Source organism: Neltuma alba, unplaced genomic scaffold (genome assembly GCF_004799145.2).
Source record: "Neltuma alba isolate B1F8T4 unplaced genomic scaffold, ASM479914v2 tig00011952_pilon, whole genome shotgun sequence".
Lineage (NCBI taxonomy): Eukaryota > Viridiplantae > Streptophyta > Magnoliopsida > Fabales > Fabaceae > Neltuma > Neltuma alba.
Genome location: NW_021636531.1, coordinates 69,617 through 97,585, shown reverse-complemented (window position 1 = coordinate 97,585; position 27,969 = coordinate 69,617). Strand labels below are relative to the sequence as shown.

Below are 27,969 nucleotides of genomic sequence, written 5' to 3'. Positions count from 1 at the left end.
CTTTTTGGTAAACTTGCTCGAAAAGAAATTACCGCTCCATGTACAAAAATCAGATTCAGATTCCTTGAATACAAGGAACCGAGTTCCGCATTCTACAAATCAGATGCTACATTAGAACCGGAGCTTCTCAATTCAAAATAATACCAGCCGGTTTTTAATATATTGGAGAAAATCCAAAAGAAAGTGGATTGAAATGATAGATTTAAGAGTAAATTTCTTGGTAGTATAATAAAAAGAGACAGGTAATTCGGGACAAACCATAGTAAGAACAATATGTACAGCAATTGTATTCTCATCATTATTCCAAAATATATGATCCTTAAAAGCGTTGTGGAGAATTCAAGTACATAGAACTACCGTCTTGGTTGCCCAGCATCATTGCCGCGTTAAAGTGCTGACGCGTGACATGATAAATCGGCAATCTTGACTCTGACATTTATCCTGCTGCTAGATAGGTTCGTCCAGTTCCAGGGGTTTCCTCCTGTACTGGCGATTCATTTTTTGAGAGCTCTTTTTCGTATCATCTATTGCTTCTGGTTCATCCTCCTCCATGGCACAAACATCATTATTTTCAGTATCACCCGCAGCTATGCTAAGTGGCACGCCTCTTCTATGCGTAAACTCTTTCGCCCCCTCAATGTTTTGCTTTGTCGTGGCATCAGTCTCCACCATCGTGGCATCTCCTGATTTCTTCTTTGATATAAATGTTACTGATGGAAGATCCTCCAATCCATCATCTGCCTGCGATTCAGAGGAGGGCTTTGATCTCTTCAGCTGAGAAAGAAAATCCATATAAGCTTGCTTATTAGAATTGTCGTCCATGTCGCCTGAAGTGTCAAAAGTATAATGCGTGTATCTTGAGGGGTTACGAATGTAATCTGGAACTGCTGATCTGAACTCTTCCGTGCCTGATGACTGTTTAAAAGCTGTGACATTTTGCGCCGAAGAGGTCTTCATACAGATGTCGCTGTCTCCCTCAGATACATCATTACTTCTATCATCATATTGAGAATCAAATCGAACACGTTTTGGGGGTTTCGACTCTGAAGGAAAATCTTTCCTCTTCAAAATTGATTTTGGGTTGGTGCCATCTAGAGATGTGTTTCCCTGTGCATCATCACTCCCAGGCGCAGATTTCTCAGAGACTTGCAATGCATCAATTTTTTCAGCTGCTTCAGCATCCTCCTTCAGCCTAATTTTGGCGGCCAAGTGATTGGCACGTGGGTCTCTCACAAAGTCACGAAATGTAGCAGGAAGCTCATTGCAAGAATTTATTTCTACCCCATCATCATTTATATCCTTCATATATAAGCGGTCACCAGAGTTCTCTTTCCCGACAGCTTGCTTGTCATATTGATCTTCTTCTTCCTGCATTAGTTTACCACTAAGATCATTAGGCTAAACTTCGATTTGAAACTTTGCGATAAATAACAACTGAGCAATCACTATAATTTATTTAAAGAGTTTGGTATGAAAACTGGTCCTAACTTTGAACATCATGCAGCGTAGTTATAGGGGCTCAAGAAGCTCAGTTCCTCTCACACTAAGAGGCACTGGCTTCAATAAGGTGCTTGCCAGACAGTGCCCCGAGTCCTTCCAAGTTCTAACATCAGTCAAGGCACGCAACTAAGGCGCTTTGGTGTAAATTGAAGGTTAAGAGTCGCCATTGAAGCCAAGTCCTAATGTTTCAAAAGAGTCACTGGATGAACTAGAAAGCTATGAAATCCGACCTAGACTTGGATGTCAAAGGATAAGGGAACATAGCGATCCTAGTGACCAAGTGCATTTGATGGTTAGCATGTTAAATTAATTAATTTATCTGAGTAAATTTACATTGATTTATTCATTTCTATATAGCATTCTTTTAGCATTCTCTCCGTTTTAGAGTTTTGCTTCCCTTAGAAGTACGCCTTTTTTTGTGCCTAGTTTATGTCCCTTCCCCCCAAAACCATGTATTGGCGTTCCTCCATAATCACAATGAAAATAACTCAGTATTCTTAAAACTTCATAATGTGCTCTAATGACATCCATGATGATGATGATGATGAACGCATAAGGAGCAAATTACCTCGTAATCCAGAGTACAATCACGGCCAATGGCGGACTTTATTTCCCACTCTTCGTCATCATAATCGTCCGGCTTCGAAGGCCCACGAGACCTCGGTTCGACATCTTCGTCCTCGTCAAGGTCTTCCAGGTCATTCTCCAGCTCATCTCGAAAACTGGAAGGGCGTTTCCCAGCCCCTCTTGCTCGATCATCGAAGAACGACTGGTAGGGTTCCGGCTCGGGCCCGGGCCCGGGCTCGGGGCTGCCCGTGCTTCGATTCCATTCTCTCTTCTGAATCTCACCGTCGGTGAGAGACCACAGAGAGCTCAGAGACGACGCAGCAGTGGACGAAGTCGAATTAGAAGACGAAGCTAGAGAACCAAACACCCTGTCCACTCGCACTCTGAAACTATCTTCCATGACAGCGATGGTGAAGAAAATAGGGTTTCCGGGAATCGAATTTTCGTGAGGGAAGAAATTTCGCGTTTTCACTGCGTTGGAACAAGAGAATTCGATTACTGATGCCCTTATACTTTCTTTGGGCTCGTTTTGAATTTGAATCACCGACATTGTTTTTTGGTAAACTGAATCACCGACTTTGAGCCCCCCATTAGAAGCCATGACGAGTAGCAACGGTGGCCCATCGGCCACAATCAGGCCCAGTTTAGCCCTCAGCCCATTAAAAGAGGAGCTTTTTAGTACCCAAAAAAGTAAAACATCCTTTTACCACCCAATTCTAGTTTTACACACATTTTGTCCAATAAATAACATAATAATTTGAAGAATTAATATACTTTTTAGTCTTTTAAATTTACTTTTATTTTGATTTTGTTTTCTCATTTTAAATCATAGGTTTTGATCCCTCAAATTTCTTATGATTTAAAACATTGATCCCTGTAATATAATAAAAATTTAAATCATTTTGCTCCGTTGAGAGACTAAAATCTATAGCTTGAAATTTGAAAAACCAAAACTAAAATAAGAACTAACTTAAGGGACCAAATATTATATTAATCCTAATTTTAATTCAATGTATATACTCACACTATTTATACAATGGAGCTTAGTCTTATACACTTAATAGACTTTTGTCTGACTAAATTAAATTAAATTATATATTAAAAATAATACTTCATTATGCAATAAATAATATATAACAAATTCCCATATCTTAAAGAATGTGGCAGGGATTAATGTATGCATTTTATTCAATAGAAGGAGGAGGGAAAGGATGAGGTTAAAGTAAGATAGTTTTTTAACAAATTTCCCGATCGCTGTTGTTACAGCCATTTTTTAAAATTTAAAAATTTGAGCTTAAACAGGACACTAAATCATACATGTATGAATATTCAATATATAATTTTGTAGTTTGAAAACTGTTTTAATAGCCTGTTCAATGTTTTTTTATTACTTTGTCACGGACAATTTTGGCGTGACAACATTTACAGTTACAATGTGTGGCACCAAAAAAAAAAAAAACAGTATGCATTATGTCTTAATGCCCAAAGTTGTAGTAACTCTATCCCATCATCCAATAGAATTTAAAATATAAATTAAAATTTATGTAATACCACCTCTTTTCATTAATTTAAGAGTTAATTAGAAGGTTGAATTTAATTTTAAATATAATATTTCAATTTACTTTGTTTTTTAAATTTATAACACTTTTTCTAATTTTAAGAGTTCTTACAAAAAATATAATGCCAATGTATATGATTAAAGAATATAGTTTAAAAAGACAACACATATTTATTATAAATGATTAACTTAATTAATTTTTAACATTTCCGAATTAGGGATCTAGGTCAGAGTTGGTGCTATAAAATAATATTTCTGGTCTTAATATGGGAGTCAGTTGACTAATTTGAGAAAATTAAGGAAGTAAGTTGAGTTAGTTATTTATCCTAAATAGGTGTTGTCTTTTCTAAAATATCTTTATTAATCAAGTGTATTGACTAGAACTATCATTGTTAGAAGGGCTACTTTAAAAAAATATATATAAATATGATAAACAAAGTGTATTGGGATCTTATATTTAGAATCAAAATAAAAATTAAACATGATGATATATTAAGTACTGAAAGTATTGAAAGGCCGTTAGCTCGGATTCGGTAAGTTAGTTAGTATTCAAAGTTACTTGGCATGTTGTTACTTTCTTTTTCCGTTCTAAGACAATCGGTGTTCAAAAAAAAGATTATAAAAAGACAAAAAGAGCTAAATTATCGGTTCAGAACTATGACAAAAATCAAAAACCAAAAACAAAAATTATCAGTTCTGAGCTGCTCAGCCCAAACCAGCATCCAGTAATTAGGGGCATGTTCAGTTGAATGGTTAGTTTGCTGATGGTTAAAAAAAATCGTTAGTTTATTGCTATTAATCACTATCAACGGTCAATGATATCACCTTCAGAGCTGCAAGATCGAACAACTCTTACGGCTTTATTTCTTTCCTTGACTTCGAATCCAAAGTTCCGGAATTTTGACTGTTGAGAGCGTGAAAGATCGCTGATCTTATAAATATCAAAGCTTGAATATTTGGCTGGCAGCTTGGCTCAGTAATGTTGTAATTTCTAGCTCAGTGTTTTGCCGGGGACATTCTGAGTTCCATTGCCAGCAGCCATGGCGATCGCAACGGTGTTATTTGTAGTTCTAGCGGTGGGATTTTTGGGTGCGGAGTCAGAGTATATAGAGTACAATACCACACAAAGGATCGTCCCTGACAAAATCAATGTCCACTTGGTGCCTCACTCTCACGATGATGTCGGCTGGCTCAAAACTGTTGATCAATACTATGTTGGAGCCAACAATTCCATTCGGGTTTGTCCTCTTTCATTTCGATGAGGGAAAAAGGCTAAATATATAGCTGATTGCCGAATAATTTTTGGCATGTTTGAATGCGGTTTCGGTTTGCTGGACAGGGTGCATGTGTGCAGAATGTATTGGATTCCGTTATATCTGCGCTACTGGATGATGAGAATCGCAAGTTCATCTACGTTGAGATGGTAAAACACTTCTGTTACTGGCTTAAATTCTCAACTCAAAATGTTGGAACCTTAGAAAAGTAAAGTTTAACCTTCTCCTTTTCAGGCATTTTTCCAGAGATGGTGGAGACAGCAAAGCAAAGCGATGAAAATTAAGGTGAAGGAGCTTGTCAACTCGGGTCAGCTGGAATTCATGTAATCATCTGAAGCTTTATTTCATCTATCAGTAGCTATTGATTATCTTGTAGATCAAAGATGAGTTCTACTGTCTCTACGTTCTAGAATAGAAACTTGGTTAGATTATACATGAATTGATGACTGACAGTAAGCTCGCCTTCTGAATCTCTTTCTTTTCTTTGGTTGGCTTTTGAAGAAATGGGGGCATGTGTATGCATGATGAGGCCACCCCGCATTATATTGATCTAATTGATCAGACAACTCTGGGGCATCAATTCATCAAAGAGGAATTTGGTAAGATTCCAAGAGTTGGCTGGCAGATTGATCCTTTTGGCCATTCTGCAGTTCAGGCTTATATGCTTGGTGCCGAGGTGTGTCTTTATTAACCTGTAGAAATATATCTGTTCATTTATTTTTAGATAAGATGTTTATGTACTGATTTTCATCTAATGGTATTCAAAATTTCCTAGAATTATAATACTTATTCTGAAATGACTTCCATTTTGCTATGTCTTTGTTTGTATACAATCTCTAAATCCAATGAGATCGTTTGCTGCTGCAGCTAGGATTTGATTCGCTTTTTTTCGCAAGAATTGATTACCAAGATAGAGCCAAACGATTGAAGGAGAAGACTCTTGAGGTTGTTTGGCAGGGTTCCAAATCTCTTAGATCCTCTTCACAAGTGAGTTGTCTAAATCCCTTAAAAATTAGATTTTGTTTCAGTTGCCCGTATTCTTGTCTGCAAATCAATTCACGCAATTACTTTTCTGGCTAACTTCATTGCAGATATTTACTGGGATATTTCCCAGGCACTATGATCCTCCTGATGGTTTCACTTTTGAGATAAATGATGTTTCCTCTCCTATTCAGGTTGGATTTTATTTTATTTTATTAACAGGAAATGTTTAGTACCCTGGTAGCTTTTTCTTTGGCCATTCCCTCAATACCCTGTTCTCACATCTAAAATTCTCTGTCATTTGAATTGAAGGATGACGTTCTCCTGTTTGATTATAATGTTCAAGAACGAGTCAATGACTTTGTATCTGCAGCTTTAGCTCAGGTAAGATCTCGATGACTCTTGAGTTGCCATTTTGCTGGATCAAATGTAAGGTATAAGAAGCCAGATAAATCTTTTGATACGAGAAGCAAGTTGAATTTTAATAAGTTGACCATGTGGTCCAGTGATACAATAGTAACACCATGTCTTGGTGAAACTGGATATCAGCTTTAAGTTCTTAGCTGTGTTTTATTTTGTTAGAGATGGAGTTATCATTGGAATTGCAGTTTAAAAGTAAAAGGTTGCCTGTTTCCAGGCTAATGTTACTAGGACAAATCACATTATGTGGACAATGGGGACTGACTTCCGTTATCAATATGCGAATTCATGGTTCAGACAGATGGACAAGTTTATCCATTATGTAAATCTGGTAATCTCTCTTTACTGCTATTGCGCAAAATGATTCCCTAAAGGACCTTTCTTCCATCTCTGGTGGTACTCGTTGGTTCAGCTTCTTCTTTTAACTTTTCTTTTTCGGGGTATACCCTTAGGATGGACGTGTTAATGCATTATATTCAACACCATCTATCTATACTGATGCAAAATATGCAGCAAATGAGGAATGGCCACTCAAATTTGATGATTTCTTCCCGTGAGTTTCTCTTGGGTATTTCATTGTTAGATATAGACTTCACAGAGCTCACTTTTGAATATGAGGCAAAATTTCAGGTATGCTGATCATCCAAATGCATATTGGACTGGCTACTTTACAAGTAGGCCAGCTTTGAAGGGTTATGTCAGAGTGATGAGTGGTTACTATCAGGTAAAGTCTTAGGCTTCTCCTACCTTCTAGGGTGAGTTGGGTAACATCTATTACTTTGTATTTTGGCTTCTAGGCGGCAAGACAACTCGAATTCTTTAAAGGAAGGAGCAAATCAGGGCCAAATACTGATGCCTTAGCAGATGCTTTGGCAATTGCTCAGCATCATGACGCAGTTAGTGGTACAGAAAGACAGCATGTTGCTGCTGATTATGCAAAGCGAATCTCAATGGGCTATTTGGAGGTTCATTTTTTATTTTATTTTATTTTTGCTTAACCTTTGACAGCGTAAATAATTTAAAATTTTAATTTGCAGGCAGAGAAGTTGGTTTCATCTGCTCTTAGTTTTTTGATAAACCAAGGACAAAGTTTGCATGGAGGGAATCCGGTGACTGACTTGCAGCAGGCAATGCAACATAATCATAGCAGAATTTCTTTTCCGTTTAAATATGATATCTGTTATTGCACCTTTTGTGATTATCTACTAAATTATTTATGGCGGATCTGTTGACAGTGTCCTCTTCTGAATATAAGTTACTGTCCTTCCTCAGAAGTTAATTTGTCTGACAGGAAACACTTGGTAAGTTTTTTATTGTATCATATTTGAGTAATAGCCAACACTTGAAAAAAAAAAAAAATCCCTCTGAGCGATTTATGACTCTTTCTTATGAAAATGTTTCTCTTATCTGAGTTTTCTTGTAGGTGGTTGTTGTGTATAATCCTCTTGCATGGAAGAGGGAGGAAGTAATTCAAATCCCTGTATGTTCTCTTAATGGTTTTTGATTTGTTTAGATACTTCAAACATATTTAGAAACACACGTATTATTTTACTTAATTATAACTATTGAAAAACTTTTTTTTGGCCTTGATAACTATTGAAAAACTTTAAATCTTGATTTGTGTGACTGACTCCGGAAAAAAAAAAAACGTCACAGGTTTCCATAGAAGAAGTTTTTGTCCAGGACTCTGCTGGGAAAGAAGTTGAGTCTCAGCTTCTGCCTTTATCAAATGCCACTATACGGATCAGAAAACATTATGTCAAAGCACATATAGGAAAAGCTCCTTCTTCAGAGCCCAAGTATTTGCTTGCATTTTCAGTGTCTGTGCCACCCCTTGGTTTCAGCATCTACAGAGTCTCGAAGCCTAAACAGACAAGTTATGGATGTTGCTTCCAACCCTAACTCTGTCCCAATCCTTTTTTTTTTTTTTGACCAAGAGTCCCAATCCTTCTTTGACTCATTAATGTTCCACTGGAAAGTTGGACTGGAGGACAATGATGCATCAGCATTATTGACAAGATTTCTTTCACTCATTAATGCAGGACAAAGCTTGACAATCTCCAAGGCATTTGGGTTTACAAATAATAGCATAGAAGTTGGACAGGGGAACCTGAGGCTACTTTATTCTGCAGATGAAGGGAGACTTACTCATTACACTAACAGCAGAAATATGGTAAATTTCAAGGGGCATTAATTATTTTTTGCCTACTTCTAATATTTTCCTGCATGCTTCTAATTCGGTGTTCAAGACTTAAGATTTCTGGCCAAATCATTACAGCCAACACTCTGAGTTTTGCTTGAACAAGTCAGTGATGATATTTTTTTCCCTTCTTATTTTGTTTATGGCTAAAGGTTAGAGCATCAGTTGAACAATCATACAGTTATTATTCTGGAAATGATGGAACAGATAAAGATCCTCAGGTACTAATTTCTATATCATTGAGTTATCACTTGCAATAATCCCCAGTTATTCCTTCGTGCATGGTACAATTTCTTTGGCAATCTCAGCCACATTATTTACTGTCCCCACTCAGGTTTATATTTTATTAAGAAAGAAAAACCTTTCCCTCATCTTGATTCAGGATATACATTGCTCGTCTTGGTCCTACTGGATTGTAGACATGTTTTTATTTTATTTAGTTCAATGTTGTGTACAACGTATACAAGATATTTTTAAGACCCTGCCTTCTTACTTTATTTTAATCTACAACTTCTTCTTTCAGCAATACTTGTGATCCAAAAATATTTGTTAAAATTACCAACTTTTTGATCTTTTGTTGAAGGCTTCTGGGGCGTATGTCTTCCGTCCAAATGGTTCGGTGCCCATAAGGCCTGATCCCCAGGTTATGAACTCTTCTGAAACTTTCACCTTTGGTGCTAATGTTTTGTTTGTGATAGATCCAGAAACAATTAAACATATGTATTTTGCTTGTTTGTGTGTGCTCAGATTCCTATAACTATCCTACGTGGTCCTGTATTGGATGAAATACATCAACAGCTCAACCCATGGATATCTCAGGTATTTTAGTTTTTTCTCATCTATTCAAATTTTCATTCCAAATCCGAACCCCACTGGAAGAGAAAAAAAGAAAGCAAGAAAGAAAGAAAAAGGAAAAAGAACCCCCCCCCAAAAAAAAAAAACAAAAAAGAACAAAATTGTCCAAACTCTTTTTTTTTTTTTGCCCTAATCTTTTGTCTTTTTCTGCAGACTACAAGGATATTCAAGGAAAAGGAGCATGCTGAAGTTGAGTTCACCGTAGGTTACCTCATCTTGCTATTTGATATAGCCAGCTTTTCATTGGCTGTATAGCAGTTCATGGTATGCATCTTAAACTTATTCCTATATGCCTAGGTTGGGCCTATACCTGTGGATGATGGCATTGGGAAAGAAATCATTACTCAAATTACAACTAAAATGAAGACCAACAAGACATTCTATACTGATTCCAATGGACGTGATTTCATTAAAAGGGTATGAGATTTTTGTCTGCTGTCTTTCCATTAAAATACAATTGGTTGTTGATATTGGACTGCATCGTTAACTTTGTCGCTTTTATCTTACAAGCAACAGCTGTGATTGGGAGCTTGAGACTTTTGTTGATGAGAATAGTAAAATTCATTTATGGGGAAAAGCCTAAATTGAACTTGAACATGGATTTATTGATTATAGCCTTTTCTGTATTCTGATATTTTCAATTGTTTTGCAGATTCGAGATTTTAGGACAGACTGGGATCTACAAGTAAATCAACCAATTGCTGGAAATTATTACCCTGTATGCTCTTCAAATAAAATGCTCCCAATTCCTACATCTAGTTTTTGTATATGTTCAATGTTCATCTTGGCAAGCAAACAGGTTTTCTTCTCTCTTCTGTTTTTTTTGGAGGGGGCATTTGAAAGATGGATGTCAAGTCCATTGCGCTCCAAAATGTTTCGCTTTTATGCTGATTCAAGCTTCAATATTTCTGGAATAAAGCAAAATCTGTCAAATAAGTTTGATTCTTGCTGTTTTATATTTTGAACTCTCTGCTCGATACTCCCAGTGGACATTAATGCATGTTATGCTCCCTGCGTTTTTTTAAGGTTAATTTAGGAATATATATGCAAGATAGTGGCATGGAACTCTCAGTGTTGGTGGACCGTTCGGTAGGAGGATCAAGCTTGGTGGATGGTCAAGTAGAGCTGATGCTCCATAGGTTGATTATATTTCTGATATATTCCTACATACTAATTGCTTTTATATTTTATTGTATTATAGTGAATACTGACTGGCATTATGTTGGTCTCTGATTTGCTTTCTTACTTTCTAGGAGGTTACTTCATGATGATTCAAGAGGTGTTGGTGAGGTACTCAATGAAACAATTTGCACTGCTGATCAGTGTGAAGGATTAACTGTTAAGTGCCTTTTAGAACCATTTCATTTATTACTAGCAGACTAGCACTTGCATGATATTGTGTGATATCTTCTCCCATCTTTACGAGGACATTTTCCGTATGTTTAACAGAGGTCTCTTAGTAACATTAACCATTTGTAATTACAAAGTTGGATACACCCTCATGAACGATCTCTTCCAACCAAATGCAATACATCGGTTATATTACAAATGTTGTTGTTATCGCCAACTTAACCCTTTAGTATATGATTGCATTTCAGATCCGAGGAAAGTTGTATCTTAGAATTGACCGCATTGGTGAAGGTGCCAAATGGCGTCGAACTGTAGGCCAGGAAATATATTCACCACTGCTGTTGGCCTTTACAGAACAGGTAAGGAGGAAAAGGAAATGAAGTTTCTTTTTCCCCTTCTGAAGTTACCTATTTTTGGAGTAAAGCAATAAGGAATTTCCTGCAGGATGAGGACAAATGGTTGCACTTCCCCTTGTCAACATTTTCTGGCACGGAGTCCTCATACAATTTACCAAACAACACTGCCCTTTTAACCCTCCAGGTATGCAGGGAAATGCCTTTGAAGTATCTTCAGAGTTCAGGATATCAGACTTCCCGGACATTTTAAAAGGAAAAACAAAAGACAGATCTTTAGGATGCCTTTTAGTACCTTTTCTATATCTTTAATCTTATCATGTATATTTATTCCTTCTTTTTTTTTTTCGGTGACATGTATACTTATTCCTTTATATGAACATTTTGCAGGAACTTAACAATGGAAAAGTGCTCATTAGATTGGCTCATCTTTATGAGGTTGTAATTGCTTACCCTGATTTATCAAATAAAATCTCGATTCAATAAAATCTGTCTAATTTAAGCTGCACAAATAGTCTGGTTTGCATAGTTCATGGTACAGGACTTTGGTCTGGCACTTTCAAACATGATTCATATAAGTGTTGCTGCGGACCTTTGCTGCTTGCATTTAAGCTATACTTTGCAACTTAAACATAAAAGCATAAATAACAGAGCACATTTCGTCCTTTATATATGTCGGCCATAGGAGCAAGTTGTTCATACAATTACAACCGTAGAATAGAAGTTTATACAAGGAGATTTTATAGGCCAGATGCAAATGATTTATGATATTTGCCAAGCATGAGATGCATGCGGAGTTTAATCCATTTTCAGCTACCAAATATTTACTCTTCACTCAGATTTCAATTTTTCTTATATATAGTGATTGTTGTTTGTTGGGTGACTATTGGTGTATAGATTGGAGAGGACAAAGATTATTCAGTAATGGCAAGCGTAGACTTAAAAATGCTGTTCCCTAACAAGAAGGTAAGAGCAGTAACTACTTTAAACTACTTTCCCACGTATACATGGATCTTGTACTTATATCAACTCCTTGACTTTTCAGATAATTAAAGTGACGGAGATGAGTTTGTCTGCTAATCAAGAAAGAGCTGAAATGGAAAAGAAGAGGTTAAAATGGAAGGTTCAAGGCTCTTCTGAAGAACATAAGGTGGAAAGAGGAGGCCCTGTTGATCCTGCCAAGTTGGTGGTTGAACTCGCTCCCATGGAGATTCGGACATTTCTTCTTGACCTTGATCCCCTTCTAGCTGTTGCTGGACGAGGAGATCATGGAGTGATGTGATAGAACAACTCACGTTGCCAGCTGATGTTCCAGTAATAAGTTTGTAAATAGAAGAACAGTTTTTTAGCTTGTGAGTTGCAGTAACTAAGAGATCCAGAAAATGACCGTTCTTCATTTGCTTAGTCAAACTATGAGAGATATCTGTCTAGCCCTGACAAGTATTGTTTTCTGGCCTGGCCAGCTTTTGTAAAATCATGCATCACTCCGCAATATCAACTTTCTTTCTCTCCGCTTATCCTTATGATTATTTTTTGGTAGAAATAAAATACACTCCAGTTGTATTGCTAGTTGACTAATTGACTAGATTAAAAAATTTGTCAACTTAATTATTTGTAATAAATAAATGATGTCTTCCTTAAAATATCTTTGTTAATACGTGTATTAGTTAAAATTGATAAAATCTTTGACATGTACAACTACAAGGACTACTTTGGAAACAATAGATAAATATGAGAGATAAAATGAATTAAGAGTTTATACTTAGAACCAAATTAAAAGTTAAATTAGCTCTTATATTAAGGATCAGAGATAGTACCGTGCGACAGAAAGGAAAGGCCTTCTTTTCCACTCGAAAAAAACAGAGGGCCCTCCGGCAACTAGACTAGAAACCATACTGTTTATGTACAATTAATGTTGAGTTATATAAAATAATTATGTATGGAAAGATACCATGTTAGATAAGATGCTTTCAAGGTGTTTTAGGGGAAAAAAAAAACTACCTCTGTCCTAATTATAAGACCTAGTTGACTAATCTGAGGAAATTAAGGAATAAGTTAAGTTAGTTATTTATAATAAATAAGTGTTGTCATTTCTAAAATATCCTTACTAATTAAGTGTATTGGCTAGAATTATCATTATTAGAAGACTGTCTTGGAAAAAAATATATAAATATGAGAGACAAAATAGATTGGGGTCTTATAATTAGGACCAAAATAAAAGTCAAACGGGCTCTTATATTAAGGACCGGAGGTAGTATATCAGACTTCTTCGATTCTAAATATAAGATTTATTTTGTAGTGCAAATTGAGTTTATATTAAAGCTAGAGAAGTATTAACTAATTTAACTAATATTCTTAATATACTCAAATTAGTTAATTAATAGGTTCTACCTTAAGGACTAAAGGAGTATATAAATTGTGTTTATGGGTTATATTTTATTTGTGTGTTTCTTCAATGCATTCAGTCTCTCTTTATTTCGATTAAGAACTAAAGATTTGAATATCCCATTATGAATTTGACGTCAGACATGCCACATATTGTTAATGGTGTGGAGAATTTATGGGCGACATTTTTAAATTTTTTATTTAGATCATGAATGAAGATGACATGTGGATATAAATGAGGCGTGCTAGATCTTATTCACTCACGACAAAAAGAAAATTAGCCACCATTGATGATTTAAATTCTTAAATTTTCGTTGTATTTTATAAATTCTGTAAACTAGATATAAGCCTTGCCTGGGTTGCTGAGAATTATCCTTTCTTTGCTTTGACCCTCAGTCCCAGGTGTGGTTTAATCGTAATTTCAAGCAGCATTCGGTGAAGATGCGGCGGGCTCCCCGGGGTATGTGAGTGACGGACGATATAAAAGAGACGCCGAACAAGAATTGCTGGTAAAGTGGCTTTGGCTGTTACCACAGACGAACCTCCCCTTCCCCTCCAAATTTTTCATGTCCATCTTGCCCTCACAAGCTCAGGAATCACCCTCGTCGCGTTCTCAATCTCCGATATCTCCAAACCCTAATCCCCAATATGGAAACCTCTCTCTACCCTGTCATTCTCCCCCATCCATCTCCTCTCCTATCGGTCAAGTTCCATCCGTCGGATCTCGCCGGATCTCCGATTCAACAACTCCCGTCGCTATACCCGACGTTGATTCAGGTCATAGATTCATCTTTGCTGGTTTTCTGTTTGTCATTTCGGAAGCTGTCTATAAGCAATTTACGTTGTACGTGGGTGTTAATTTCATCTACCTTGTATATTGATTACCGTAATTTGTCATGTGAAAGGGCTTGATACGCTTGCTTGCTATATGACATTTAACATTTTTCGTTAATTTAGTTTCCCCGTTTGGTCCTTGAAAGTGCTGAGGGGAGGAAGAAGACGTGGCCTATTAAAAAAAAAAAAGATTGCATTCTTGTGCGTGTATCGATGCGGTTATCTTTGTCCGACAAATTCAACTTCCTTTTTCTCTGGTTACCCAAATTTCCCACTGATAGTGCTCGGGGGGCAAGTTAATTTTTTTCCCGTAAAATTGTAGTCCATCTAGTTTAGTTGCTCAGGGTTGGTGAACAAACGATTACGGTGTCGCGTAGCTATGTGGCTGAGGTTTTCTCCTCACAATATAAGTGTCCTAATGCCTCTCTTTCTTTGGCGGGCTTGCTACCCCTGTTATTGGCTTTGACCAACTAACTTATGCATTGGTCGTTTTATATGGCAGGTCCATCGACTCCAGCTACAGAAGATTCTGGTGGACCTTCCGAAAAGGTATTTTGATTTTCATTGTGGAGGGATGGGGCTCTTTTGTATTTGCCATAATATCTATGTTAGTTGAATGAGGATGCTGATATCTATCGCTTGACTGGTTGAAGCATATGTGGTCATAAAAGTGTAGAATTATATGTTAGGGGCTATGTGTTTATTTGTAAGAAATATGTTTGCCGCTATTAATTCTTTCTCTCTATTTAGTAGGTGACTGAGTTGGGATCTCCAAGTGGTATGAAGAGTTCACCTCACCAAAACTCCAGAGTACATTCCCAAAGCCAGTCAAGAAGGCGGGCCCCTAGATTATCTCAGTCAGCAGGGAAGATGACAGGAACAGTTTCTTCTCCTGGAGATCTGCAAAATACTAGGTCTTTTAATCCACATGGAAGCACCCCCTCAGCAGGAAGAAAACCTCAGATGGTTAATGGTAATCACTTGCTGAACTTTCATTATGATCCCATATCTCGTCCTCAAGCAAGGGGTCCTCCTCCTCCACCACCAAGAAGGCAGCAGAAGAAAAAGCCATACAACAAAGATTTATTTTTACAGGCAAATTACAAATTCGTGGTGTTAGATTCCGGTGACTATTCACCGGAGTCTTTAGACCCAGATAAAATGTTACAGTGGGAAGATATTGTATGTGTGAGGTATTCCACTCCATTCTTGGTTCAGTGTCCAATTTGTTTGGAGTATCCTCTTTGTCCGCAAATAACCTCCTGTGGGCATATTTTTTGTTTCCCTTGTATCTTACAATATTTGATGATGGGTGAAGAGGATCACAAGGGTGATTGCTGGAAAAGGTGTCCCTTATGTTTTGTCATGATATCTGCAAAGGATTTATATACCATCTACATTGAAAATGTTAAGCAGTATCAAGTGGGAGATATCGTCGAGTTCAGACTTTTAACTCGAAAAAAGGACTCTTTTACCCTGTCTGATAAAAATAAGGAGACAGAAGTCTCATCACGTGGCGATAATAATTTGTGTGACCCATTTTCCAAGTTCACACTCACATCAGATGTAGATCTCTCAGTGAGACAGGCAATATCGGATCTAGACGGTTGGCTGGCCAAAGCTGATTCTGGTCTTGTTGATGACTTGGAGAAACTTCCATATGTTTGTGCTGCAATGCAACAATTAGAACAGAGGAAGAAGTATTGGAATGAGCACAGGGCCTGTGATGTTGGCAAATCGTCTAGGCTTATTGATTGTGGACACCATAAACCATCAACAGTTATGAACAGCACTGATGTTGATAATGAAACCCGGTCTTATGGATCTGGATCTACCTCTACAGATTTCCATGACCAAAGCAAAGGTATAATAATGGATAATTCAAATGCAAGAGCCTGTCCAGCTCAAACTTTGGATGTGGAGAGAAAAGTATTAGATCAAGAAATTAATCTATCTTCTTCCTATGAGGGGAAAAATGAAATTCAAAGGCATCCAAATGGTTCTGGAGATTCAAAGGAGAGTGACTCGTACAATTTTTACCAGGTCAACAATGATTAACATTTTTATTTATTCACTTGATTTCAATATTGGCATTTGGCTTAAAAGTGCATTATTTAACTGATTTTTCAAATGTTACCAACTGGTTATGAGGACAAAGAGTTTCATGAACGCCAGATATTGCCTTATAGAGTGAATAATTTAAATGTCAAATGCTTTTTTGAGCTCACATCCAGAGAGAAGTGATGTTTTCGTTGTTTGCGAAATTTTTGGTTTGATTGTGGTATTTTGCTTCGTATATCAAGGTCTGAGATAGACAAGAGTGCATCCAATTCTAGAGTTGCTATTTTAGTTTTGTTTTAACTCTCCTGGAAAGCTTTATACATAAAAGTTTAATTTCCTTTCCATTATAACAATGATATTTGTTTGTTTCATTAATATGCTCATTCAGCCATTACATTTCAGGTTGCGGATGGTCAGCATCTCATTCTGCATCCCCTGAACATGAAATGTCTACTTCACCATTATGGAAGCTATGATATGCTTCCACACAGGTTTGGACAATGTTAATAATTAATTCATATTCCTCCCATGTGCTTAAAGTTGTATGAGATGTAAGATTTATAGGTATCAAAATTATTGCAAAAGAAAACGTGTCTACTGATGTGATGTTTAGGACAAAATAAAATTGCCCAACTTGAATTTTTACTGTCTATGAATTGTTGAATGTGACATTTGGCTTAAACACATGTAGGAACACCTTTGGCTGTTTAGTTACATTAGCTAGATATTACTCGGTACCATTTTCATATAGATGAAACTGTATTGAACTTCAAAGCTTGGTTGTATTGATGGGAATACTTACTTTTGGACCTGTGTTTTATTTTTAGACTTTTCCTGTGTTGTGGTTTCTGTATCACTGCTTCTTTGGCATTTCCCCTTGAGTCCTTCACTTAGTACTATGTCTCAAGTGCTCGTTATCATATACTGGGGGGACAAAGCCGTGCTAAGAACTAAAATTCTATTTGCTGGGCTGGCAGGTGATAGGTTTGAAATTATTATCTGAAGAAATATATAAAATTTGTTTAGTTGCTCATCCAAAGGATTATCAGATTCGATGATTTTTAACCACATATAATAAATTGTTAACCATTTTAAAATTTATTGCAGAATAAGTGGAAGGATTTTGCAATTGGAAACAGTCACTCAGTCAGAGGCAATGAGGAGGCGGTACCGATATTTGAGTCATTTTCCTTTAACAGCAACATTTCAGGTGCTTTAAAACACGAAGTTCTCCCCCTTTCCCTTTTCAATTAAAAAGAGTTTTTTTTTTTTTTTTTTTTATGATGCTGTGAATTCTAATTAGTGGTTGCCTGAATTTTTTAGCTTTGTGAAATTGATTTGAGTGAGATGCTGCCCTCTGAATCCCTGGCCCCATTCATGGATGAATTGAAGAAGCGTGCAAACCACAGGAAGCAACTGACAAAGAAGGTGTCCTTGAGCTCTAATGTATTGTAGATTATGTTAATATGTGATATTCAATATAGTAGTTGGTTTGTTAATATGTTATGGGAAAATGGATTACTAATGATTGATTGGTGTTTTTAATGCATATATGAAAATATATGTACTAACCTTAGTGTGTTTTTGCTGAAATAGAATTTTTTTTCCTATTATAAATGAATTCTTATATGGAAGTTGTTTGATTTTGTTATTTCGAGAACTTGTTAATGGAAAAATCGAGTTGAATGTGGTGTCTGAAGATATGTAACTATGCCTGTTGTGCGAGTAGGAGAATTTTGGGCATTAAAGAATCCTGTTTAGGCTTAGTCCTGGACGAGTTTTCTTCTCGTACCTGCTCAAGTTTTAAGTCGGGGTTATTTAACCCAGAGCCTGAATCATGTTTAGGATCACAAACTTGGGGCCTGCCCAGGTTTTATAATAGAACTCTAGTCCCTCCCTAAAGCTCTTCAGTGTTTCTGTACTGGTTGTCTGCATGGCCCTAGGGCAGGTTTCCTCGTGAATGTTCTGCATTATTATCATGTCATATGTGTATTTCAATTGTCTTTTTTTGGGTGTCCAAAGCTTTAACATGTATGTTCCCATCTCCCGAGAATCATACTATTCATTTTTTTAGGAGCGAAGAGAGAAAATCAAGGCTGAAGCTTCTTCTACGCATTCTATTCCCATACCAACCGGTTCTCGTGATAATTCTCCACCATTCTCCATGGATGATTTTGAAGGTAATCCTGCTTTCTTGGAGTTGGTTAAGAGTAGCTTTAGAGTGAATGGACTCAAGATCGCATTTGTGGTAACTATTCTTTTGGCTTTTGGTTATGATAAAAATGAGTGATCTTTGTGCACTGTAGTTTTTGAGATTGAGCATGGGTATGAATCCAGTCTTGTTAGTTATTGGGCCCTGAGGTTAGTTTCTGTATTTCTTCCCTTGTTCAGCTTTGGGAAATTCGGATGTAACATCAAGTCCTCCTGTTGTTGGGGGAAGAAGTTTGTTTTCAAATGTCACAAGACTTGGTTTTGCTGCTGGTCATGATTCTCCATCCTTGAACGTTCAAGAAACTGTTGGTCTACATAATCATAATGTTACAACTGAATCTTCTGGCTTGACAGGTATTGTCTTGATGATAGTTTGTTGTCTATTACTAAAAATCAACCTGCTTTAATGTCTAAATGTGTTTTGTTCCTCTTTTTTGTACTGTTAATGTTCCTGCAGGTCTGAGAAATGTGGAGACATCATCGTTTGCCAATGTTATATCTAGAGCAGAGTCTACTAATAGCTTAAATGCACCCAAGACAAGTGACTTAGGTAAGAAGGGGAAGAAACCAACTAGAGTTCTTATGTCAACAGCTGGGGGCAGGCGCTACTGACCATCATATCAATGACTTTATGCTGGGAGTTTTGAATATCTCTTGTCATTTTGCTAGCCCGCTAGGTTTGTCGCCCTGGAGGAGTTTTTCGCATTGGGAGTATTACTTATCAACCTTTCCAGTGTATGGAGAGCTCGTATTTTGTGTTAAAGGCTGACTTGTAGATACCTTAGACTGTTGCAAACAGGAATATATGTTTTCACCAATATACAAGACGTGGCTGTTTAAGTTCAGTTGAATGGGTTGTCGTGTTCCCAAAATTGTGCCTCCGGAAAGTCTCTTAATGCTGTTTTTAGTGCAGAGCGTTGATATATGGTTGAGAACGGCACGTGGGGAGTCCAAAATGTTGGAAACGCTCTGGGGGTGTGTGCGAGTTTTCAGGCAGCGTGAATCCAGCCATGTTTTGTTGCTGGGGATTTATGTGGGGGAAAAGTGTTGGCGGCCTGGATCGGCAAGTAATCTGTTAATTTCTGGGTTGGAGTAGGGGATTGCAGTGACACTAACATTCACTTGAAAAATTAATAGCGACCTCAATTGGTAAATTTTTATTCGTATCCTCCTCCTGGAATTCCCAAATGCTGACCGATGTACTCTCAGTAAAACTAAGATCCCATTTTGTAGTGATGGGTCTTGCATTTATGATCAGAGTATTTTTTGTTACAAGTGAAAAAGGTTTTTAAACGTATGATTATATCAGAACCTGAATAATAAAATCGTTCTGAAAAACACGTAAAGAAGCTGGTAATTGTACATTGATTTGCAGAAGCTTTGTTTTAATAGAATGAAGAGAAATATACTACCGTTTAATAAAAAACTAATTTTATGAAATGAAAAAGTTTATACAACTAAAATTAGTGCTAGTAGAGTCAAGGGAATGTCATGTTAATAAACATCAGTTTGTGAAACTGGCTGACATAATGTCGAAAGCAGTCTCTTGACAACATAGGAATGTGCTAAAATAATTGTCGCTTGTGGCAGCTTTATTCACCGTTCTCATCTAAATTTTAAGCGTTCTTGTTGGTATTTATCAAGCAAGCTCGTCTCCTACTATTACATTAAGTAGATTGAAAGTGTAAGGGAATGATCAAATCATCGATAGAATATTGTGAGAGCAAGCAGAATTCAAAGAATCTAAGGAGTCTGGTCCTAGGTGCCAAAATGGCGCAGGGACGCCATTGTCCTTTGTTGCCTGAACGCAAGAAGCTACAATCCGATGAGAGAATGAGAGAAATTCAGCTCTGGGAATCCACTCATTCCCATTATAATGTTTACTTTGAAACAGAGTCATAAAGCCTGGCACCTCAACTAAGCTGGCCACACCGATCTCAGAACCATCAGCCAAATCCGCAATGATCTCAACAATCTGATATTGACAACAAGCGAGGTCTGATTGATCTCATTTGTCATTCCAATTCTTGTACCTTGCCCAAACCTCACCTTTCTGTGGGTATATCAAGAAGGAGGAATCTTCTCGGTTTCGCTCACACTTCATTACATGAGAAAAGTGATATAACCCCAGCATTCTAATGGTCTTACCTGCACCGAATGAACCACAGCCAATTGGCAGACCTTGCTCTATCCAGCGTTTCTCATCAGTATAGGTGAGATTAGGCTCCAAGAATGTCACACAGATATTATCTTCTGAAGCTACATTACTCACTATAACATATCTCCGGGGAATAGCTTCTAGATCATCGCGCACAGCCCATATTTGATTGCAAGCAAAATCTTCCAAGGACAACTTATTTTCAAGGTCAACTGATTTAGATTCTGAATCTGATAGTGCCTTGCGTGTTTTTGACTTAGGGCTGTCTAGACGAGAGGGAACTGCATATGGATCAAGCTCAAACATGCCATCCATATCTTCCCCAACAAATCTATGTGCCGGAATCCTGTGAGAAAACTTAAAGAGATCATCTGAAGGAATTGATAAAAACAGCTCTTGGCAATTCTCTTTCTGTCTTCTAAAGACATTTTTTTGTCCATCTACTCCGACCAATCTTGCAGCAAGCATGTTTCCTGACTCGGTATATCCTCTAACGATTTCAACCACTTCTAACTTGGAGCTTTTCCGAGCTTCGTCATTTGAACGCCTTATCATATGATCTAACTCTCTGTACATTGCCCAAACCTCTTGTTCTTTTGGGAAGATTAGGACTTGCTCATCAGCATAACTACAAACAACGTGCGAAAGAATTGCTGGTACAATTGTTTGATCCTTACTTTTATCTACACTGAATTGCCCGCAAACAATAGGCAAACCCATCTCACTTCTGAACAACTCGTATGAAGAAAGTTGAGCAGCTCTTAAACACTTAACATGTAATCTTAGCGGGCTCTTCTCGATCTCTTCAATCCGGAAATAGTTTCTTGGCATGCATTCATGATCATAAGCAGCCCAAACTTGGCCAACTTTAAAAAGTTCAGAACTTCCAATGGTATTAAAAGGCCTTGTTGCTGCAAAATTGACACGTGCTTTCTCATTCCTGAACGTGCTCAAACAAGAATTTTTGTAACTCCACATGTTGTCCCTTCCACTCCTGGCTTTGTAGGTGGCCATTTCTGACTTTGTAGGAGTTGAAAGTATTTCGTGGTTTAGATCAATATGTCCGGCCAAAGTAGAATGATGTATTTTCTGGACATTCAGGACTTCACAAGCTTCGAACATGGCGTTCCTCTTCTTGTCAAACTCTGTGCGCTTTTCTGGGTTTGAAAGTACAGAATATGCTTCCTCAACGATTTCCAGAGCAGATTCAGCTGCAGGGATGTGGGTCTTAATGGGTTTTAAAAGGTTTGAAATTTTATGATATTGGAATTCCACATCTTGTTCCGAAGCTGCTTGCGGGACTTGAAGAATCAAGTACCAGTCACTTTCGCTGTGTATGAAATCATAACTTGCTGAGTTTAAAACGTCACAAACAGTGATCATACTTGAGAATTCATCAGTGGCTGGAAACTGTCGTTGTAGTTTTAGTAATTTATCTCTAGCAGCAGTGTGATCATCCCTCGCTATCATTTCTTTAACTGCTTCCATTTCTCGACATTCCTTTGGCGTCACGCCATCCATCTTTCCTGAAGACTAATGGATTTCCCGTCAAATTCAGTTTTGTGCAGTAAATTTGACTTGAAAAAGAAATACAAAAGGAAAAAAGAAAGAAATGGTGGAGGACTTCGTTGAGTGGATGCAGAGTTTGTCAAATCCAAAGAAGAAAGGTAGATATCGATATAACGCTTAGTTATTGAATGGAAATTGCGGGGCAATGGAATTTACTTAAACACTCAATTTTAATGCCATTCTTCATATAGGAGTTTCTGCCAGTGATGGTAGAAAAGTAGTTCCAACAGAATGGATTGTACAGAGGATAGAGAAGGGGTGAGGGGGAGAGAGGAATTTCAATTCACACAGTGGCCTCAGCTCACAACTTGTGCGTGTCTGGACTTGTCACCCGCCAGGGCATAATGACTCGTTTGGGCAAATCTGTACATTTCTCTTGTCTACTGAGGCAGCTGGGTAAGGAAATGATATTTAAGGAATCTTGATTACAGTTAAAAACATTTTAAAGTCTTGGTCGGAATCAACATTTTTATGAATGAATTTTTTTAATACTCATCTTCCACATTTTCAAAATTCATTTTTATTATTTTTCAATACTCAAATTTTTAACAATTATTTCAACATTCATCTCATGTATTTTAACACTTATCTCTAATTTTTTCAATACTTAAAAAATGACAAATGAGTATTGAAAATATATAAAATGAATACTAAAAAAATTGAAAAATTGAGTGCTGAAGATATTAAACATGAATGTTGAAAATATTAAAAAAAAATGATTACCTATAGAATTCACTCTCAATCAAGTAAATTTTAATTATGTCAAAAAATCAAGTAAATTTTAATTTCAACAAAAACACTAAAAAAAAACATGATGCTTAATTGCAATTAATATCGTTAGAAGATCTTAAATATTATATTAATCACATGTTACTTGGCTTGCAATCGCAAGTATTAGCCTCTTGGGTGATTAAAATACCTGATTGGTAATTCCATTTTTTTGGTGGGAGACTATCTAAAACTCTAATGGCATGTTAGACAGCCTGGAATGGTGTGAATCGTTGAGTTGGGATCAACATAAGCCGAAGTCGGTGTCAGCGTTAGCGACGGTATTACCAGGCGAATGTGGAGACGGTGTCGTTTTGCAGATCGTGGTCGTCGTCGAGGTGTCTCTTGGGAATGAACATGATGAGGGGTACAAGCAAGATCTTCATGGCCTGCTAATCATCACTTCTTCATTGTCGGACACACTTACTCGGTCTTCTCCGCTATATTCCAACTTCCCCGATGAGACAGCACAAATTGCCGTCTTTCGGCAATAACAGGCGACCCACGATTCTGTATTTGGTGTGTGCTGTTGCATTCTTCTCGCTTCTAGTTTTCGCCATCCAATCCTCTTTCTTCGCAGGTAAATGACAAACGAGTGGTGATTCCAACTCTAAGCTGGCTAGTTACTGGTGCGTCCCGTTAATTATGTTTTCTTGTCTCTCCGTATCCATTATGCATATTCAGGGTCTCTGAGCACAGATCGAAACTCAGCAACAATTCGCATATTGTCTGATTTTCAGTCCAGTGTTCAGCAGTGTGTGGTAAGCACGGACTTAAGCTCACAGTTTTCTTGAAAATTTGCATCTTTTTCCTCCCTGAAATTTGCTGCTTTTAACTACTTTCGCTTTCCTTGAGTAAGTCCTTATTATCTCTAATTTGCATCCCCTGTCGAATGGTTTTACGTTGGATCTGAATTTTAGTAGTGTTACATTTTCCACTTCCTCAAATGCATTCCTTTCAGCTGAGAATAATGTCGATAAATTACTTCGTGTTGATGATTTAAAACTTGGTATTGAAAAAAGGCAAACAGGGGGCTTGGGCTCACTGCGCATATTATCGACCACTGCAAGTTGATCCTTAAGTTTCCTGAAGGCACCAACAGCACCTGGGTTTGTTTGTGTCTTTCTTGACTCCATTTCTGATTCATTATTTTCAATAATAGTCGAGTGCTTATTATCTATATTGCATTAATTGCAGTACAATGAGCAATTTAAAATATTTGAGCCTTTGGAGTACAAGTATGATGTGTGTGATGCAATTCTGTTGTGGGAGCAGGTGAAGTGTTATCCTTTCCCCCTTGTTTAAATTGTATGTTCGGGGTGCTTGCTACTGTACTGATATCTCAAGATATTGCAGTACCGTAACATGACTACAGTTTTGACCCGAGAATATCTAGATGCTCGCCCGGATGGATGGTTAGAATATGCAGCAAAAAGGATAGCACAGTTGTAAGACTATGTAGACATTATTTCTCCTGTTAATTCCTGTCATTTCTCATATAGTTGTGCTTAAATTGGTTGGTTTGAATTTGATTATCTCATTAGGAAGTGCTTATGACCATCTTTTTTCCTTCTATTTTTTTAGGGGGACTGATAAGTGCTATAATAAGACTCTTTGTGAAGAACACCTCAATGTATTACTACCAGCAAAACCCCCCTTCCATCCACGGCAGTTCCGCACTTGTGCTGTTGTTGGAAATTCTGGAGATCTTCTAAAGACGGAATTTGGAAAAGAAATTGATAGTCACGATGCAGTTTTTCGAGACAACGAGGCTCCAGTTAATGAGGTAAACCATTCCGTTTTCCAACAAGGATTTCCATATAATAAATGCTTTTCTTTAATAACATATGCATTTAAGAAGAGATCTTCTTTGATAAAGCAATAGATTCCCTTCGTAATAATTTTTTTCGGCTATTTAAAGTTGAGCTCTTGAAGGGGAGCCTTGGAGCAACTGGTTAAGTTGCCTTCATGTGACCAGGTTTGAGCCGTGGAATTAGCCTCTTGGAAATAATGGCCCTTCCCTGGACCCTGCGTGAGCGCAGCATGCCTTGTACATCAGGCTGCCCTTTGATTCAAAGTTGAGCTTTTGATTGTCCTGACACAGATGAAACTGAGCTCCTCTTAGTTCTAGGCATTGTTTTCTCTGCAACTTTAAGATACCATTTTTTTAGGATTAAGTGGAATTTATTCTACTTTCCATTGTTGAGGATTTACTTATTCAGAACATATTTGTCAAGTGCTTATAACTCTTTATGAACTGTGTAGAAATATGCCAAGCATGTTGGTCTTAAGAGGGATTTTCGTCTGGTTGTAAGGGGTGCTGCTCGTAATATGGTCCCTATTCTCAATGGATCTGGTAAGTTATTATTCATTATTCAAAAAAGCCTTAAATGCTGATTGAAGACTCGAAATTGAAAGTTTTGCCTACATTAGCTCCTAAAATACAAGTGCAATGCACCTTGGTAATATAGATATGGGCATATGGATGGACTCCAAGAAGAAGAGAAACTTTCAATGCCTAAGCAGTTAGTTTATATATCCTGTATTTAACAGTATTAACTACTCGAGACCTAGAAAATCCTGAGGGGGCAGGGGACTAGGATACTATTGCTTTGATGCATTTCAATGCTTCATCAGATGTTAATTCTGCTTTATATTATATAAATTTTTCATGGCATATAACAATTTGATTTTTTCCCAGATGATGAGGTACTCATAATCAAAAGTGTAACACATAGAGAAATCAATGCAATAATAAAGGTGAAAACATGTTCTTAAAAGCCGTTTCTCTGTTTTTTTTTTTTTTTTTTTTTTTTGGCATGTAAATTTCATTACAGCCAAGAGCTATATGTTTGCTAGAATAAACTTATACTAGCTGCTTCTCATGACAGACTGTTCCAAACCCAGTCTATCTCTTCCAAGGTATAGTTCTACGTCGAGGTGCCAAAGGAACTGGAATGAAATCTGTAGAGTTAGCACTCTCCATGTGCGATATCGTTGACATATATGGTTTCACTGTTGATCCAGGATACACTGAGTGGTTAGTTTCTGCCTTAGAATTCTGGATTTTAGATAGAGTCGAGATATCAAAAAGAATGTAGTGAAAGAGTGGAGGATAAGCTATCTTAAACTTTGTCATTGTCTTCCTCTCTGACTAAATAGATTCCTCCACTGATTCATCTCATCTTGTTCAGCTTCTTATTTGCATGTGAGACTGTTGTGCTAATTACTTTTTCTTATCTTTTGCCTCCGCTACTTTTGTTGCAGGACAAGATACTTCTCTACTCCTAGGAAGGGACACAATCCACTTCAAGGAAGGGCTTACTACCAGCTTCTGGAATGCCTTGGGGTATTTAAATTAATTACAAATATGAATAAATACCTTTTATGTTTTTTGTTAATCTCTTCTCTGACATTGGGTCTTGTTGTCAGGTAATCAGGATCCATTCCCCCATGCGATCTGAGAGGGTGCAAGACTGGTCAGATGTTCCAAGTCGAGAAATGATAAGCCAGGCTCATGCAGCAGCTATGCGCATGAAGAGGAGCCAAACTGATCGGGCTGATGATTTGGGGCAGTTTGGCAGTTGTAAGGTATGGGGCAATGTGGACCCAGACAAAGTCGGGCCAATCTCAGGAACTCCAGACATGAGTGATAAAAGAAAGCATTCAAATTATAGTAAATGGGAAGTCATGCCTTTTGAGAGTCTGCGAAAAGAGGCTCAGGATCACTATCATCAGATGCAAGGGGTGTCTCTATATAAAATGGATGGCAATAAGTTGGAAGATCTGGTGTGTGTTAGACATTCCTTGAAATCTGAGGCGTGAAGGGTTGTTCTCCATTCTGTCTACTCCTATTCTCCGATCATGGGCCCAACTATCTCTAAAATGAAATGGGCTTTTCAGGGTTAACTTGTAATATGTGCTATAGGTCATCAACGGTTTCTCGTTCCAACAAATGCTGTGGTAATGGCAGCATGGCAAGAATCTCAACCCTGGGGCTAGTCAGTATGCATTAGTTCATTGATCTGGATGATTTATTCTTTGGTGATTCCACGATAGTGAAGTAGCAATCACAATATAGAAATTCTGATTCTCGAGGTTTTTTTTTTTCGCCCCTCCTTTTTCTGGTTTTAACTCTGAAACAGACACTGCTTGGTTGATTTTTGATATCATTACAATAGAATACCCTTCATCATTATGTCTGGACGTACTGATAAGTTTGTTACAGTGACCTGCATTAATATTTTTGTTCTTCGAACATGCATTAGTACTTACTTTAAGCTCAAAAAAGGGCTACTGAAAGTCCCCTACATGATTTGCGAGTTACTGTCTCTTGTAGTTCTCTGCTGAATCAAACGATGGATGAGACTGTTGACAATAAAACTTCCGTAGTTTGTAAATCATGATAGATTCTCGGTCTCTAAGCCTTCTGGGAGTAATAACAATTCAGAGGACTTTCCACAAATCACAGTCGTGCATAATTTTAAATTGGTTATCCCAGTCCCGACGATGCGCAAACGAGTATCATGCGAGCAGGGAGTAAGATAATCCCACAGCTTCCAGTTGGCTAAACAAAAGGCTCCCCCGTGGCCATGCATGACAGATAAATCAATTTGGATATTTTACGGTAATTGATATTCATAATTCTTTTTTGTTTTGGCCTATCAAGATATCAAATCCAGGTTTGATATTTATTGCATTCGTTAAAATCAAATATCATCACCGCAAAACATGATAATTCTCCGTTTAATTGACAAATCAAACGGAAAAGTCCAAGAGTTTCATAAATATCTCATGATTGATGCAACCCGCGGAAGCATGACCATCACAAAGAGATAAAGTAACCTTATCCGGAGCCATAAATATCTCATTCCACTGCGGAAAAAACCCTGCACTATAAATCGGAAGCTCCATTTCTCCAAAGA

The 27,969-nt window shown here is 37.4% G+C and overlaps 4 protein-coding genes across 5 annotated transcripts; 3 read left to right on the top strand and 1 right to left on the bottom strand.

Moving 5' to 3' along the window:
* Window positions 1-201: 201 nt before the first annotated feature.
* LOC114719780 (clumping factor B) lies at window positions 202-2,533 on the bottom strand. The gene is given in 3 exon segments (XM_028905310.1): window positions 202-520; window positions 523-1,368; window positions 2,069-2,533. Coding segments are annotated over 3 exon segments (1,329 nt in total). The 5' UTR covers window positions 2,468-2,533; the 3' UTR covers window positions 202-436.
* A 1,852-nt stretch (window positions 2,534-4,385) lies between these two features.
* LOC114719775 (alpha-mannosidase At3g26720) lies at window positions 4,386-12,581 on the top strand. The gene is made up of 29 exons (XM_028905304.1): window positions 4,386-4,863; window positions 4,965-5,048; window positions 5,134-5,222; window positions 5,401-5,575; window positions 5,767-5,886; window positions 5,991-6,074; window positions 6,193-6,264; window positions 6,518-6,631; window positions 6,753-6,853; window positions 6,931-7,024; window positions 7,098-7,265; window positions 7,338-7,427; window positions 7,536-7,601; window positions 7,724-7,780; window positions 7,957-8,176; window positions 8,343-8,473; window positions 8,653-8,721; window positions 9,084-9,143; window positions 9,248-9,319; window positions 9,509-9,556; window positions 9,653-9,772; window positions 10,008-10,073; window positions 10,382-10,494; window positions 10,609-10,693; window positions 10,954-11,064; window positions 11,150-11,245; window positions 11,449-11,496; window positions 11,956-12,024; window positions 12,104-12,581. The coding sequence occupies exons 1-29, from the start codon at window positions 4,666-4,668 to the stop codon at window positions 12,338-12,340; spliced, it is 3,057 nt and encodes a 1,018-aa protein (XP_028761137.1). The 5' UTR covers window positions 4,386-4,665; the 3' UTR covers window positions 12,341-12,581.
* A 1,321-nt stretch (window positions 12,582-13,902) lies between these two features.
* On the top strand, window positions 13,903-19,713 carry LOC114719778 (RING finger protein 10). Of its 2 annotated transcripts, XM_028905307.1 has the most exons (9): window positions 13,903-14,220; window positions 14,780-14,826; window positions 15,031-16,320; window positions 16,741-16,829; window positions 17,446-17,548; window positions 17,662-17,766; window positions 18,413-18,518; window positions 18,730-18,903; window positions 19,007-19,713. In XM_028905307.1, exons 1-9 carry the CDS (start codon window positions 14,010-14,012, stop codon window positions 19,159-19,161), a joined length of 2,280 nt encoding a protein of 759 aa, XP_028761140.1. In that variant the 5' UTR covers window positions 13,903-14,009; the 3' UTR covers window positions 19,162-19,713. The 2 variants fall into 2 exon arrangements, with proteins under 2 accessions (XP_028761140.1, XP_028761141.1); XM_028905308.1 differs by lacking the exon at window positions 13,903-14,220 and having other exon boundaries at window positions 15,028-16,320.
* On the top strand, window positions 14,634-27,289 carry LOC114719779 (sialyltransferase-like protein 1). Its single transcript, XM_028905309.1, has 12 exons — window positions 14,634-14,643; window positions 23,299-23,624; window positions 23,729-23,805; window positions 24,067-24,153; window positions 24,242-24,319; window positions 24,401-24,492; window positions 24,629-24,830; window positions 25,310-25,400; window positions 25,746-25,804; window positions 25,936-26,084; window positions 26,312-26,393; window positions 26,477-27,289. Exons 2-12 carry the CDS (start codon window positions 23,504-23,506, stop codon window positions 26,867-26,869), a joined length of 1,431 nt encoding a protein of 476 aa, XP_028761142.1. The 5' UTR covers window positions 14,634-14,643; window positions 23,299-23,503; the 3' UTR covers window positions 26,870-27,289.
* Window positions 27,290-27,969: the final 680 nt, after the last annotated feature.